Raw genomic sequence first — 15,954 nt, forward strand, 5'->3', positions numbered from 1 at the left:
TGGACCAGGCCCCGTCACCCAGCAGTTCTGTCTCGTCATGTGTGGTACAAAGACTGGCCGACGTGGAGACAGAGTTAGCAGAACTATAGGAGGAAAACGTGCTGGAGAAGAACAGTTGGAAGGATTACAATCGGGTGATGACCTAGAGCAGATTGCACTGAGATTGTTTTACAGGATAACTGGAAAGTTAACAGAAAATGGAAGGCTTAAGCGCTAATTACTCGACAAGGAACTCTTCCCAGGCTTCAGCTGCGTGTGCATTTTGGGGACTAGAATCATAGAATCATAGAATGCTTTGGGATGGAAGGGACCTTTAAAGGTCACCTAGTCCATCCCCCCTGCAATGAGCAGGGACATCTTCCACTAGATCAGGTTGCTCAGAGCCCCGTCCAGCCTGGCCTTGAATGTTTCCAGGGATGGGGCATCTACCACCTCTCTGGGCAACCTGTGCCAGTGTTTCACCGCCCTCATCGTGAAAAATAGAACATGTAGATGCACAAAATCCAGCTCTAAAAAACTTGTTTTCAAGCCTACAATTAGCAGGCTCTTCTTCAGCTAATGAACTTTGATCCTATTTTTGTGTATGTTCTTTGTCCTCTTTTTTTTTTTTTTCGCGTTACTCTGTTTCCTGCTCATCTGTTTTGCACTTAGCACTGCCCTCTTCTGCCTTCTGTAAACAAGGCTTGAAAGAGGCAGGAGATGCCTCGATCAGTTAATTTTTATCACAGACATCCACTTCCCTATTTAGTTGTGTAAGGCACTCAGTGTAAAAGGAGGTTATAATATGATTTTCATGGAAGGGAACCACTATCTGGTGGAAATCCTTTATTTCACTGCATTTATTGACAGCGATAAAGCATGCGATACCGGGAGAAGCGCTTCCTACGGCCTGAGCGTTGCGCACTGGAAACCCCACTTCAATCGGTGCCTCTCAAGGACCTGCCCACCAGTCTGGGCTGAACGATTCCCTTTTCCGCTCTCTGGTTTTCCCACCTCCAAACCTGAATAAAGATGCCTTCTCTGTTCAACATTTTTGACATCGACTGAAATGAGCTGGTAAAAACAGGTATTTCTGTGACTATCATTTCGAGCTTGAAGGAATGCAGTACGTAAACCAACACGAACACCACCCCGAGCTGCCGAAGCTCCCCGCCGGCCAAGGCACAGCGGCGGCAGGTGAAATTGCCCCCTCCGGCCTCCGGGGGGGACCCACGCGAGGCGCCGCGGCCCCGCGGAGACGAGCGGGACGGCGGCCGCCGGCCCCGGCCGCGGGATCGCCTCAGCGCGCCGCCGCCCGCGCAGCTTCAGCGCCGCCGCCCCGCTGGGCCCAACCGCCGCGCCGCTCCGCTCCGCCCCGCGGCCCGGCCCGGCCCGGCCGCCGTCACGCCACCACCCGGCCGCCGGCCCCGCAGCTCCGGCGCCCGGCGGGAGGGGGGTCAGGCAGGGACAGCTCCAGCTCCAGCGCCGGCCCGGGGCGCCCTGCCCGCCCGCCGTGACTTCCCCGGGCGCTGCAGTCCCTCCCTCCGGGGCGGGACCCGCGGCCGCGGCGGGCGGCGCGCACAAAGGCAGCGGCGGCGGCGAAGGCGAGCGGAGGCGGCGGCCGGCAGAGGTGGGTGCCGGGGCTTGGGGCGGCCGCTGCGCGGGGAGGAGGGGGAAGGGGAGCCCCGGCGCTGAGCTGAGCTGAGCTGAGCTGAGCTGAGCTGAGCTGAGCTGAGCTGAGCTGAGCTGGGCGGGGAAGGCCAGGCTTGCCCTGCCGAGCGTTGCAGCCGCTGGAGGCAGCGGGTCCCTCCGGCCTGGGCATCCCGCCGGTCCTGGCGGGGCTCCGGGCGGCTGCCGCGGCACCTGCTTCTTCCTTGCCGAGGAGTCTGGCTGTTGGGGGTGACAGCAAGCGGCGGAGCTGTGGGGCTCATCTGGGCTTGGCAGGGCTTTGTGCAGGGGGCTGGAGGGAAAGGGGACGTGCGGTGCTCCCCTGGTTTATCTTCCGAGGGGGGCAGCCGGCGCTGGGCGGCTGCGGGGAGGCGTCGGCCGGGGGTCCCTGCTCCCGCCGCGCTGCGTGAGCCTGTGAAGCCCAGTGCCCCTCTGTGCGCTACTTCTCCTTTTACGTTAGAGATGGTCTTTTGCCTCCCCTTGGCTGGTAACTGCTGATGCAAATTGCTGCATTAGTACCTCTGCTTTGCTAATATTTTCCCTCAGATGGAATAATGAAAGCAGTAACAGGCCAGAGGGGTTTAATGGCATAGCAAAGCCTGGCTGGCAGTAGTGCAATTACTGCGTATAAAGCTAAACTTTAAGATATTTTGGGTTTCTTTTACGTGATATTTGGTTTTTTCCCTCTAGAACAGCTATTAGTTTTTCTGTTGATCACTGTATCTCCTCTACCTTCAAGAAGAGAAGGTAAAAGAGAATGGATCTTGTGGGGAGGAGACAAAACTGTGCAATATTTTTGTTATCTCTGTCAAAAAGAGGAATTGTGTAGAGGCCTGTACTAATAACAGGATGTCAGCACTGATGTTGCAGACTGACTAGCAGATCGTTTTTCCTTTCACATGTAAAGTCATCGACCTCGATAGATCTGTTGACTTCTGATTTGGTTCATGGTCTGGAGGGTGTGTATTTGGAGTGGTTTGTTTATTTTATTTTCTGGGTGGCTTTGTCTGTGCCTCTGCTGTCTTAGCAAACAAATACCAGCAAATGTTTAGTGTACACAGATAAGGTTTTGCTGTCATCAGTGTACCCAGTTAGAAGTCAGATGGATATACTCTTATTACAATAAAATGAGCCTAATTCCATGAAGAGAACTGGAGAAAAAGTGGGGAGACAGTGAAGGAGATAAGATGGGAAAGACTCAACGTAATTATGTTATGATTTTAGGCATAAAGCCATGAAAATAGCTTCTAATGGTTTTAGATACTTTCTGCTTTTCTGATAGCTCCATTTCACTAATGTGGAATGTAGACTGATTTACCTGACTCAGCGTGGTCTGTTTGTAAGGGAGTTGGGCAAGTCTTAGTCGTTTATCTATGAACACACATACACTCAGCAATCGTCAAAAACAGTTGAAATACAGTAAGACCTTACTTTAAACTCTGAAAATGCGCAAAATGTAAAGTTCTAGCCTAACAAACGAATGTATTTTCCAGTCCCCCTGAAAGAAAGGACGCCAAGTCACGTGAGGTATCGGCACAGAGTAGAGCTGCTGCTGTGCTTTCCACTCTGATTTATGTTCCTCCTCTGATACCAGAATAGTAGCACAGGGCAGCACAGTACATGATCTACCGTATATTCTCCAATTATTTCAAAAGTTCTTGGTTTCAGACATCAGTTTGTACTGTTTGATTTGTTGTAAAGTTTGATCCTGTTTATGCAACGTCAATCCAAATGGGTATCAGCCCTTTTGTACATTCCGTCAAAGTGTCTCCATGAGGAGGGAAGCACTGTGCAGTTGGGAGGCTGCAGCATGGAGAGATCAAGGGAAATGTGGAAGGTCTCCCAGGAGGTCTCTGGGAAAGAAGGAGACAAGTCTTGACATAAGATTTCAGGATTGCCTGAAATGCCAAAAGAGGTGTCCCTGGTACTACCCACCACTGACTCTTTCTCAGCTTCTCTCTTTAGTTGACACTACCAATTGTATGGGTATGCAGTGAGTCAGATCACCCCATTGATCCAGCTGGAAATTATTTTTGCATGGCTTTAGTGGTGTTAGTTTTCAGTGCTGACACACGGGCAAGATTTGGGAGAGTTGGGGGTGTATGGTTGGGAGGTTGGTGTGGGGACCATGGTTGTATGCTTCAACTGGCCATGAAATAATTCTCTTGGACTCCTGAGTGCCAGTCCGATAGCTGGACTGTGGGACTATAGGCCAGTCCTTCCTTCGTTTGAACATGAGGTTTCATTACAGGCAAGTTTGGAGTCTTCAATTTGAATTTTTGATTTCAGCTGCTCTCAAGAAGATATTCTGTCCTTTACGGGGACTTTGTGAAGTATTGGACCAAGTAATGTTTCAGCTATTTGAAAGACAGTGCAATACCAGAACCAAGTGAATAGTCATCTCATAGTCCAAGTCCATATCTGTGAGTGAGTGTGAGTGAGTGGGTTCTGGGAGGGGCTGGCAGCTTGGGAGATAAGCTTGACATTTGATCCATTTGACTCTCTGGCCATTATAAGAAGTCACAGTTTTTGGCACTAGCCTTGGCTAGCGTGGAATAGCAGTCAAATAGTTCCTAATAGAATTAAGCCCAGAATAATCCCAACCCTAAAATATTTCTGGAGATTTGGCTGTCAGGAAGCGAAATGCTCTTACTCTGGTGCAGAGCCAGTCACATGCTGCATGTTGCTTTCTGATTTGGGACGTACAAGTGAATTGCACCTGTCTCCTGATGGACCAGATGTATTGTCAGGAATGTGGTCTGTCCCATGCCGCTGTGACTATGGGGAAGTCTGGAAAAAATGTGCACGTAGTCAGGTTTGGGCAGAGTTTGCCCTCCTATTTACAGAACAACCAGAATCATGCTGCTCAGCAGAGCGCTCTGGAGTACTCCCTCAACTGGTCCAAAGGAGGGTCATGGCTGCTTATGGCTCCCTTTCAGGCCCTGTGTCCAGGTTTCCTTTCCCAGGAAAAAAGTGTGCAAGGAGAGTGTTTGTCTATGTCTCACTCTGATGAGCTTGGCATGCTGCAGTTGAGATGTAGCCACAGTGATAGACCCTGCTTGAAACCAGTGGGAGTTAAACACCCTCTAAGATCTAAGCCTTAGTCACTTGCTCAAGACTGTGTGGGAATCTTGTAGGAAAGTAGGGACCTAAACTGTGGTCTCCTAAAGTCCTGTGCAGTGCCTTCACTGCTCCTCTAGAGAAAGTAAATCCAGGCTCTCATTTTGCTCTGAGAAATGCACAACTTTGGGGTTCTGGCTGGGAATTTACTCAAAAAAGTGAGGTGGGAATTCATGACAGTGACCTTGGCTTGGATGGATGTAGGAGCTAACAAATAGTTAAGAAAAAGGCTTTTGAAAGTTCTTAATGATTTTCAGTTTCCAACCTGAAATGAGTTAAAATATTAAGAGGATTGAATGTGATGGTCACACAGCATTAGTGACTTTACAATGTGTTGACCATTTACTAATAAACAGAAGTACCTCTTTGAAGAATAATAGAATAATAGTTATTACGAGCTTTTGTAGTTAAGAAGTCATCATTACTACGGTTGTGGTACAGACATGAAGGGCTAAGCTTAATTTTAAAAAAAATCCATCTAGGGAATCTTCATTTGAAATATTTCCTTCTCTCCCCTACATTTTTATCATAAGTCTTTTTTGGAATGTAATCTCTGATACTGTTTTTCATGGTAAAGAATATGTCAATAGTAAAATTCCATTAATTGCTGTAGAGGGAGTTGGTGTTCAATACTGCAAACAAAACGGAGTTGCTTCAGAGTCAAGAAATTAAATGTTTGATACATAAGAAAAGAGTGGCAGTAAGTACTTACCTAGGAGTCTTTGAAATATTGTAATTTACTTTTTTGTAAATGAAGACTAATTCTCTTGAAGGGGGCACAGTCTGATTCCCAAATAATTCTGATTCAAAACAGAAGCCAAGAGCAGATAAGGGGACCAGATGGATCAGGTTTGTAAACTTGTCATAGTTTCAGTGTCAGCAGCAAAGCTGCAGTGGTTTATTTTAACTGAACACTGGCCCATCAATTTTTGGCTCCCTTTCACCATTTTGCAAGTTGTATGGAGAAGTTCTTAGGAAAGTCGATTTGTTTTGTGCTTATGCTCATCACTTCAGTTGTGGAACAGGGTCTCATCATGACATCAGGTATTAAAAGTGTAACCGAAAGATGAGTTTGTATGTGTTGTTTTTCTTTGTGCTAAGCATTTGGTTTGTGTTATGTTTGCCAGTGCTGCAAATCTTCCTCTTATGGCCTACAAATCCAGTGCACAGTCATAACTGTAGAACCCGAGAAAAGGGGCTGAAAGGGAACTAAATGTTGCATCCCCGCTAGTGAATGAAATGGGGCTGAAGTCCATTCTTGGTGGCCAGACCAGCTAGCACCATCTGTTCACATCTATTCTACAAAGCTCACTTAGCCTTTAAAAGAAGGTGACTCCTTCTAAACTGGCTGTGGGAGTAGTCCCCAGTCTCTCTTATCTCGTTAGCTGTGCCTGGGAATTGTTGGGAGAGTGCTTATTGGCCTGTGCCTAAAATGTACCAGAAGCAGATTTTGTTATTTAAATAGATTCAGTATAGATGGCCAATTGTAATGGTTGGGTCTGTGATGTGATATGGTTTGGTTTACTGCTTTGGACACAGATACAGTGACAATTTCTGTCCCAAAGATTACAATTGCCCATTCCTAAACCAGTCCCAACAGATGTTTGTCCTGCTTCTCAAAATTTTCTGTACTGGAGATTTCATATCTTCCAAAGGAAGCGTGTTCCAGTTTTTAATTACCCTTGCAGCATGCTACCTAAATCATGGTGGTGTTTTGTTTTGTTTTGTTTTTTCAAAAACTGTCCGTCTTTAGAGCATGTTGAATAGCACTTGTATCCCTAAGTAATTTGGATGTGTGCGGATATCTAACCTGTTATTCATTGTGTTGTGGAACCTGAGGAGACACTGAGTCTTGCAAAAGGAAAAGAGGCCTTTATTCCTATATCTTTCAGTGTTTTATTTTATAAAAGATGGTAAAGAAAGATGAAATAATGTGGGGAAGAGGTAGGCTGTAAAAAATGGGCCACAAAGGGTAGAGTTACCAGCCTTTCCAGTGGAATTAGGACATAGTCTGGTGTACCTGTATGAAAGAAGCAGATTATCTAGATGACAGTGCATTTGATCTTACTGTGGCATCCAGTAGAGCGGGACTTTTAAAGAATGAGCTTTGTTAGGTCAATCTTTGCTAAGTTAATAAGTCAGTTAAGTAATAAGGTAACACCTAGCTATTTATTTTTCACTTATTTTTCCATGAGATGATAAATTCTGAAAAATGACTGCTCTCTTTAACAATCAAGAGTTGGAAATTTTCTGACCTCCTGGCAGGTGATGCTAGTTAAATTGACATTAAAAATGATGCTAGAAAATACTCTTAATTTCATAATAGATGCATAATATAAGGCTGTGGAGTGTCTCCTGGCAAAGAACAAAACTCAAGCCATTTGAAAACCCTGACAGAAGCAGTACAGACTGTTCTCACTTGCTGTAAGCTTAGATCAAAAGGATTGTCAATTTTCCCAGCAGCAAAAAATATTCTATGCGATGTCCACTAGCATGGTATGAGAACAAGAGTTTTGCTAATTTCAGTATAATTAACAGGCAGGCACTGGGGGTTTAACCCATGATGTAAACTCATGTTTACTGCTGAAGTTGCTGCTGTCCGGTTAGTAAGTGAAAGACTTCTTGGAGTGGCCAGAGTAAAATGTTGCTCCAAAACCACATGCAGTCTCTCTGGGGTTTGAGGAATGTTGGTTTCCTGGAGTACCGACATAGTATGGACTGACTTTAGGTTCAGAGTGTAAACTTATAAACCTCTGACTCCAAACAATCTCAGCTTTGCTTGGCATGTCTAAAAGTTAGGATAAAGGGCCTACATCCATCAGAGTCCAATTTCTGAACTCTCTCCCATTTTAACTACAGCATCTTTTGTTCCCTACATTTGAAATATAAACCCATTTTTGTCTGGTTTCCTGAGGAAATGGGGTTTATGTGATTAGCCTGCCAGTCTGTCTTTTAATTCTGCAGTGATTTTGTTGCACAGGCCAGGCTCAGCGCAGCTTGCAAGGAGTGTCCATCACCAGCTGACAGTTTGGATGTGGCACTTTCTTTTTAAAGGAGAAGAGATTTTCACTGCACGGAAGCAAGCTGTGCTGTGCCAGTTGGCCTCAGAGCTTGAGGATGGTGTCCAAATTTTTTAATTCATGAGTATAAAAATAATCTCTGTGTCCTAAGACAGGGCAGGGAGTGCAGCTAAGATTTGTTGTGAACAAGAATAGTTGCAAAATTCGCTGTTTAGGAGTTTAGGAGACCTGCTGGTATAACTTGTTAAGAGGATGTGTGAGTCCTCATGTTTGGATTGTTTGCCCATAACTCTCCTGGACAGTGGGTGTATGTACTGTCCCAGCAACTCCTTCCCCACCAAGGAAGTTGTGGCTGTTTTGCACCTAGAAATTTTGTTGCTTAAGCAGACCAAGCATTAACTGGGGTGAACTGCACCATGTAATTTTGAGTCTAATTGTAACCATCTTTAAATTTAATCTTAGCACACATTTCTTTTGGAACTTTAGGTTAGAAAAAACACAACAGAAACTGAAGTATTTTTCCAAAGCAAAGGGATAATTTTAAAAGTTTGCTTACATGTGTCACCCTGGAGGCTCACTTCTGAACTTAGGTCTGCGCCCATGTGCCATTTTTTTGAAGAGCTCCGATGAAGATGATAAGGGAGCTAAGAGCTTATTGCTTAAAAGGAGAGGCTGGGAGAGCTAGTTTTGTTTGGTTTTCAGGGTATTCAGTTACCTGTTGGGGGCTATGGTTGAGACAGCGCCACAATCTTAGAGATGCACAGTGATAGGACAAGAGGTAACGGCCACAAGTTGCAACAAGGGAAATTCTGATTATATATTGAGAAGAAAATTTTTGCTGTGCTGACAGTCAAACATGGGAACAGGAGCCCAGGGAGGCTAAGAAATCTCCATCCCTGTGAAGACACTGAGAACTCAACAGGACCAGGGTCGTGGGCAACCTGGTCCAAGTTGGCCCTCCTTTGGGCAGACTTTTGGACCAGGTGACCTCTGGAGGTCTGTTCCAACCTGTTGTTCTGTGGCACAGCATAGGGTGCGGCATGAGTTCAAGTGCTGTTCCCTATGAAACAGTTTACCACTAGATTTGCGCTCAGGAAGGGATGTTTCTAATGTATAATAGGAGCCTAGAAATGCTAATACCAGTTGAATGCTGGAGAACTGAATATAATTGCTCTTTCCGCCATGAAGTTTTCACGTGTTGACTTTTCAGTAGGTGGCACTTTCTAGATGGCTGAATTAAGGGCTGTGCAGAAATGCTTCTCCAAACAGTATCTAGGGCTTGTTCTTTCATTAGTTAACATCTCGTACACTAAATGCTTCAAAAAAGTCTGTTTGGTTTCCAAAGTTAGTGCCCAGTTTTAATCTTAATCTTTTTGTGACTCAGCTCCCCAGCTGTCAGATGGGGAGAGCATCATTGCTTTTCAGGGGCAATCTAGGGGGGCAATAAAGCCCAAAAGAACATAAACAATTCTTCCTTCAGAGCATGGTCTGTGTCCTGATACCTGTGTATTGCAGTAGAAACAGAGAAGAAAGCAAAGCTTCAGTCCATCCTATGTGGAGGGACTTTCAGAAAAAAACCACTGGTGATCATTAATTAATTAAAACAGCCATGCATGAAGAGACCAGCCTTAATTATAGCATTTCCTAACTTTCCACTTTTTTACAGTAATGCTGTCACTGTATTCTTTTAATAGTTTTTTGTTTTGAAGTATAAATCAGAGTTAAAAATTGGAGCTATTTTTACAGCCTTTCACACTTGCATCTTTTTGTTGCTTATGAAAGAACACAGCTGAAAGGGAGTCTCTATTGTAGCAGATGATGCTGGTTCACACATGCCGCGCAGCTCAGTGCAGTGACTGTCTCTCAGACTCTGAGCTCAGTTCTGGTCTCATCACCATCAATGGGAGTTTTACCGTTGCCTACCCTGCAAATGTCTCTTTTATTGATGTCCAGGTGATGTGGTCCACCCTAGCAAAGAACTTGTACATGATGCATATGCTTTGTATTGAGTGCACAAAGACTTTCCTGAAATCAGAATCTTAGAATCTGTGAGGTGTTGGAAAAATAATGAAAACAATAGACGTTGGCAGTCCTTAAAATCTCTACTGTTCAGGAAATCTACTTAAATTCATTCATGCTTTGAGAGCCCTTAAAAGACTTTCTGAATTTTTGAGTATGTCTATGTATGCATGCCATCTAAGGGACTAAGTGTATTAGTGGAGCATAAACAGAATGTGCATTAACAGAATAGAAGCAGGAAACTAAATGCGAAGTACTAAATAAATCCAGGATCAGGGGAAATCAAGCCAAACACTTCAACCATCAACACATGTCTAATTTTTAATAAGCCTGCTGATACTAAAAGGCTGTTTTAAAACAAGAATGGTAAAGTTGCATTAGGAAGCACGCTGAAGTTCAGATGCTCTGGATTGAAGGTTGCTTGTCAAACCTTAATGCATATCTATTGTGCGTATCCATTATAATAATCTTTTAATGTGAGAAATCCCTGTAAAGTGGGAAAATAATCTTTGACCTCGGTGTAGTGGAAAATTAGATCTGCTTAAAACCATTCACTTGCCCTGCCCTTAAAAGCCTGTACAAATACATGAGAAAAGTACATTTAGTGTTGAGGGCACAATAAACGATAAGAAGAGATGTTATTTTGGGAGTAATGCTTTTCTCTTCAGAGATAATTGGAGACAGTTCTGAGCTTCAGAGTCTAAAAGTCTGACAGTGGTTTTGAATGCAACTGATTTTACCAACTTTTGAACGTGCTTACAATTCTCTGACTTACAAGGTCTCTTTTGCTTTTGTCTTTTAATAGCTCTCTACAAACGTGTGTCAGCTGTAAATAAATTAGGTGGGAAATCCTGATTCTATGTGAAGTTAAATTTGTGAAACAGGAGAATACCCCACTGCTGGAATCCCGGTCTCTCAAACATCTCTAAAATATAAAGCACGGATCAAAATCTTATTTGTTCTATCTTTTGCCTTTCAGGTCCAAACCATGAATTACGTCGGACAGCTAGCAGGGCAAGTGTTTGTAACTGTGAAAGAGCTCTATAAGGGACTAAACCCAGCCACATTGTCAGGATGTATAGATATAATTGTTGTACGGCAGCCAGATGGAAATCTTCAGTGTTCTCCTTTCCATGTACGCTTTGGGAAAATGGGAGTCCTACGTTCTAGGGAGAAAGTGGTAAGAAAATTGACAATTTTGAGATGTTCTGTCTGTGGGGTAATTCTAATGACATGAAAGTAACTGAATGTTCTGTGGTATGCTAGTCAAGGTTTTCTTTAGGCACTCTTTACAAAGTGCCCAAATAGATTCAATTAAAATGGTTGTTACTGATTCTTGCATTTCAAAGCATAACTTATTGACTATAATAAAAACAAAACAAACCATGACATTCGTAACATTTATTTTCAATAGAGCAAAATTTTGAATGTGCTTGTTTGGGCTTATGATAGATTTTATGAAATCTAAATCTAAATGACCTGGCAATATGATATCAATGTGAAGTTGCCAGTGAGTAATGCACGACAGATTGTTTTAGGAAATAATTCGTAACTACATATAGTCTAGTTTCTAATGTAGCTATAATTGTTCTACAGAAAGATTCTAATGTCACCATGGACTTTGTTCAATTCTTACATGAACCAGAAAAGAATGCCAATATTTAGGATGGGTAAAAGTTGAAAATGTTACTGTGCTGATAGCATACTGTGTCCTGAAATACAACATAAATGTAGGCTTGTCCAAGTTTCCAAAAAAAAAGCCAGCAGTGACAATGGAATTGGTGGCAAGAATGGTTATAGGCAAAGAGAAAGATCCTCTTGAGAAGAAATGGAAATAGTTGGGGCTGTATAGCGGTGAGATAAATGTGTGGAAGAAATAGACAATTTTTCTTATTTATGCTTCTCGTGGTGTAAAGAGAAGTCTGTTTAATGAATTTGAAAGATAGTATATTAAGAATTTGCATGTGGAAGTACTTCTTACAGAACAAAAAATTAGGCTATGAATTAAAAGAGCAAAAAGATTTGTGTGGTGAGTGAAGCATTCAGAATTACATTTTAAAAGATTCAGGACTTTATGTAATGGCTATAAACCTTCCTGAGTAGAGGAGCAAGACGGCAATGAGCTGAATGAGTTAGAAAAACATTCTGACAATTGATGGCCTTGTGAAGGGGTGGAGAGAGAAACAGAGAAGTTCACTATTCTATGTTTATTATAAGGTTTCCTACAATTCCCTGAGAAGCATTTGCCCAGTGACAGTGGTAGGATAGCTGAACAGGAACTGTGTACCTAAAATAACTTCCTTTTCATTTGAGAATATATTTATTTTCTTCCAGGTTGACATAGAAATTAATGGAGAGGCTGTAGATTTGCACATGAAACTAGGAGACAATGGAGAGGCCTTTTTTGTGCAGGAGATGGATAATGATAAGGTAAGAGTGAAAACTAATTTTAATTTGTTAAAAATTCAGTACCTGCTCTTCAGAGTCAGTTTTGAGTTTAGGAATTTTGTTGAAAAACGTATCTTTACCCATTTTATAGTTCTGAAAGTTTCTGGACAATTTTCTGCTATGGAAATTTAATACTATGCAGTTCATTTTTTTTTTTTTTTGAGTTGCTGAGATTGAAAAAAATCTAAAGAAGGTAATCACATAACTAAAAAATAAATCAGAGTTTATGTGCATGCCAGTGTGTGAACAGAAATAACACGTACACAGTTCCCATGCTCCAAAGATGTATACAGGAGAGGTTAATATGTCCATGGACCTGTTTTTTGTAGAAACCTTTACTTTGTCCATGTTCATTCAGCAGACTGCTAGTAAAAGTGCACATGCCCTGTAAACATCTGTGCACACAGTAATTCTGGTACTCGCCACAGACGTGATCTTGCAACTATTGGTCACGTGGAATTACATTTAAATGAGCATGCCTGCTGTTGAGCTGTGTGATTAAATACTAGTCTATATAAGTTATGGTCACACTAGTTTTGAATAGTCCACACGTAATGTAACATAAGAAGAGCTTTTTACAGGCATTTCTATTCAGATATCCCCAATAATTTTTGTCACTGTCCAGAGTGGGATGAGTTTTCAAATTCTTCTATTGAGTACGATATTACTAGTTTCGGATGAGAGCAGTATCCATCTCTATATCTTTATATTTAAATCTTCTGATCTCTAATGTTCTTATTCTCTAATTAAAATGTTCTGTGTGGTAACAGTTATTTGGTGACTGGAAATTGCTAGAAATACTTCCATGAGTGTCTAGAGATATGTATATATATGATTGAATAACAGGATGTTTGTGTGACCTAGTTATAAACCACTGACCTGACAACTATCTGTCATCTGAGCTGTGAAGGAGAATTGGATTTTACAAAATGTTGAGGTTATAAACTAGTATTTTGTTCCTGCTCTGTATCTAGCATCAGGTGGATAGAGACTCATGCCATAACCTGGCCAATATTAGACGCTCAGAGGATCCTCTTTGTTAAGAGAATTGTTCCTGGCTTGTCTAAGGAGATGCAGCTATGGAACAGTTTCCATATGCTATAGGATCATACTGAGCACCCAGATGTCTAATCTTAGTTACTTTTCTGGGGAATAAATTACTTTGATTTTAGCAGTTGTGCATAGATTTTAGAACCAGATTTACGACTGGCAGAGGAACTAATAAGTTGCATGGTTTGCATTTTTTCTCAGGAGGTAATTCCTTACCATCTCTCCACATCTCCCATTCTGTCTGAGGGAACTGCCTTAATGGAAGCTCAGCTGAAGAGGAACTCCGTAGACAGGATAAGAAACCTAGACACCAGTGCATCCTCACAAGTACCGCCCCAAGCCCATGGATCCCAGCCTTCTACTGAAACATCTCCAGTCTGTAGCTCTGTGAAAAAAAGGAGGAAAAAGAGGAGGAAGTCTACCCATAAAATAGACAGCTTAAAAAGAGAAGACAATGGAGACACATCAGAAGATGAAGACATGTTTCCTATAGAGATTAGCTCAGAGGAGGAAAAAGAACCATTGGACAATTCAAGGTATCACAGTGGAATTGAGATATATAATAGAAACCTAATGCTGGGTTAATGTTCCATTCCATACCTTCTAACAGTAATTTCTATCTAAGTCAGCACATATGGTTGATGAACATGTTCCTTTAAGAAAAACCTTTAGGCTAGAAAGCTGTTGAGAATGATACTAACCAAAATAATGAAAACAATATTGAAAACATAAGAACAATCCTCCATCATGCTCTGAACTAGAAGAGGTGAATCAGATAACATTTCTCTATCCCTTTTTAGTTCGGGTTATACTAATTCTTGTCTACACTATGGGGTTTTTTTGTTATCTGAAGTATATGACTCTTCAGTAATCAAGTATGGTTTTTAAATGTCACCTCTTTCCTTATACATAGGATCACTGTCCCAGACGTGTTTGTTGATGAAGTGTCTGACATAAAGGCTCCTGCAGTTTCTACGTTTTCTCAGTCTGCATCTTACCCTCATTCAGATGGAGAATGGTCACCTCTTCAAAGGTACTTTTTCTGATAGTACAGTTCTAAATAACCTTCCTTTAATTTCTTACATGCTAGTGCTATATGAAGTCTTACTAAAAAATTTTGGTATCAAACATGGTCACTGTCAACTGTTAAATGAATGCTTTCTATATTTGAAATCAGGTAGTATACAAAAACTTCAGGTTAGGTTTTTCCTTGATTCAACAAATGCGTGCATACAAAGGCAGGTCCACAAATTCTGAAGAATATATCTGCTAATGTCACTGTTTGCATGTGAATACTACAGAGAGGATGAACATTTTGTGACATATGAATCTTTGCCTGATGCACACACCTTGTAAAGACTTCAGTGAATTCAGGTATATAAATCTTTAGTACTTTGGGTATAATCCTTTTAAGAACTTGCAAGATTGGAACTGATGTATAAAAATAAGATTTTTTTTTTAAATGAATAAGAATATGAGCTTCTTGTGTCCCTTTCAAAGCTAATCTGTAGAATTGCACAGGTAGATAGACGTTAAATATTTGCGTGAAAAGAACAAATACAGTACTTCACTTATTTTTTCCCAAATGTGTATTTGTGCACATATGTATACCTTTGATGTCAAAGCAGATTAGTTTGGGCCTCATTTTTTGTGTCTGTGGAACACTGTCAAAAAGGGACAATTTTTTGCTTGTTGTGCATTGTGTTATAATTCCAACCAAGTTTGGGTGTTTGTGTCTGTGCATATGTCCCCCATGTTCTCCATGCAGACTATTGGAGTGGGGCAGTATTCACAAGACCTTATCCTAAGAAGTCTAATCTCAATAGACTGCCTCTGTAGTTGAGGGATGGAGGGAGGGAGAGCAAGGAGATGATTTCAGAGCAAGGGCTTAATTTGAATTGCATTCTGGAAGAAACTTTCTCCACTGACTGTAGAGCTTAATGCAGTTAGCTTCACCAGTCTGGTAATAGCATGTGTCAATGCCCTGCCCTTTCAGTGGCTTTTTGAACTGTATGTTCTGTTTGTTTCTTGATAGCAGTATTCTGGATTTTGAAAATTCTAGATGTAAATTCAGCATTCATGTAGCTAATGCACAAAGAGCTTATGTTAATCAGCACTTGTGAATAATGACACCGTGTTTTTCTTTCTGCCAACATGCTGTGCTGTCCAGTAAGCCTATAGATTGCACAGGGCAATCCTCTCTTCTCACTGTTCCAGCAGACGGAGGTCTATCTAACTCTTGTCCTCAACAATCTTCTTACTTTTCTCCTCCAGACAGGTAGAACAGTTGTCCTCCCTCTTTTCTGGGCTGCACTTTAATCCTTTTAACTTTTAACACATTAATAGTATGTGAACTTTGTTGAACTTATACTGCACTCACTGCTAACCCAGACACTTTGAAAGAAAGTGATGTTGAAAACCACTTTCTTTGCTTACTTCTTTGTGGGCATTGACTGGAGGTATGTTGCCTTGATGAATCATCTGTTGAATGAGGGTGGCTGGTATAAAATCAGGCCAGTGAAAACCTGAAGTTGATTAAGGTGATAACAGGAAAAAAAGGAAGAACTTAGCTAGTGAAAACTTATGTTCCTCTGAAGATCGACATTTCCATCTGGCTTTTTACAGTTAGTATATATTTTAAAGACATTTT

At 42.0% G+C, this 15,954-nt stretch overlaps 1 protein-coding gene across 3 annotated transcripts in view; it reads left to right on the forward strand.

Annotated features, from left to right (window-relative positions):
• Positions 1-1,455: 1,455 nt before the first annotated feature.
• Positions 1,456-15,954, forward strand: part of LPIN1 (lipin 1) — a 50,101-nt gene continuing 35,602 nt past the window's right edge. Inside the window, exons 1-6 of one of the 3 annotated variants that reach the window (XM_087775883.1) lie at positions 1,456-1,609; positions 10,786-10,986; positions 12,141-12,236; positions 13,506-13,840; positions 14,218-14,337; positions 15,475-15,582. In XM_087775883.1, coding sequence (XP_087632009.1) covers positions 10,795-10,986; positions 12,141-12,236; positions 13,506-13,840; positions 14,218-14,337; positions 15,475-15,582 — 851 coding nt within the window. In that variant the 5' untranslated portion in view covers positions 1,456-1,609; positions 10,786-10,794. Of the gene's footprint in view, positions 1,610-2,586; positions 2,607-10,785; positions 10,987-12,140; positions 12,237-13,505; positions 13,841-14,217; positions 14,338-15,474; positions 15,583-15,954 lie in introns of those variants that run through there. The other 2 variants (XM_087775880.1, XM_087775881.1) reach the window with 2 other exon arrangements.

This window comes from Nipponia nippon, unplaced genomic scaffold (genome assembly GCF_047370975.1).
Source record: "Nipponia nippon isolate SJK-2023a ecotype South Korea unplaced genomic scaffold, ASM4737097v1 scaffold_4, whole genome shotgun sequence".
Classification (NCBI taxonomy): domain Eukaryota; kingdom Metazoa; phylum Chordata; class Aves; order Pelecaniformes; family Threskiornithidae; genus Nipponia; species Nipponia nippon.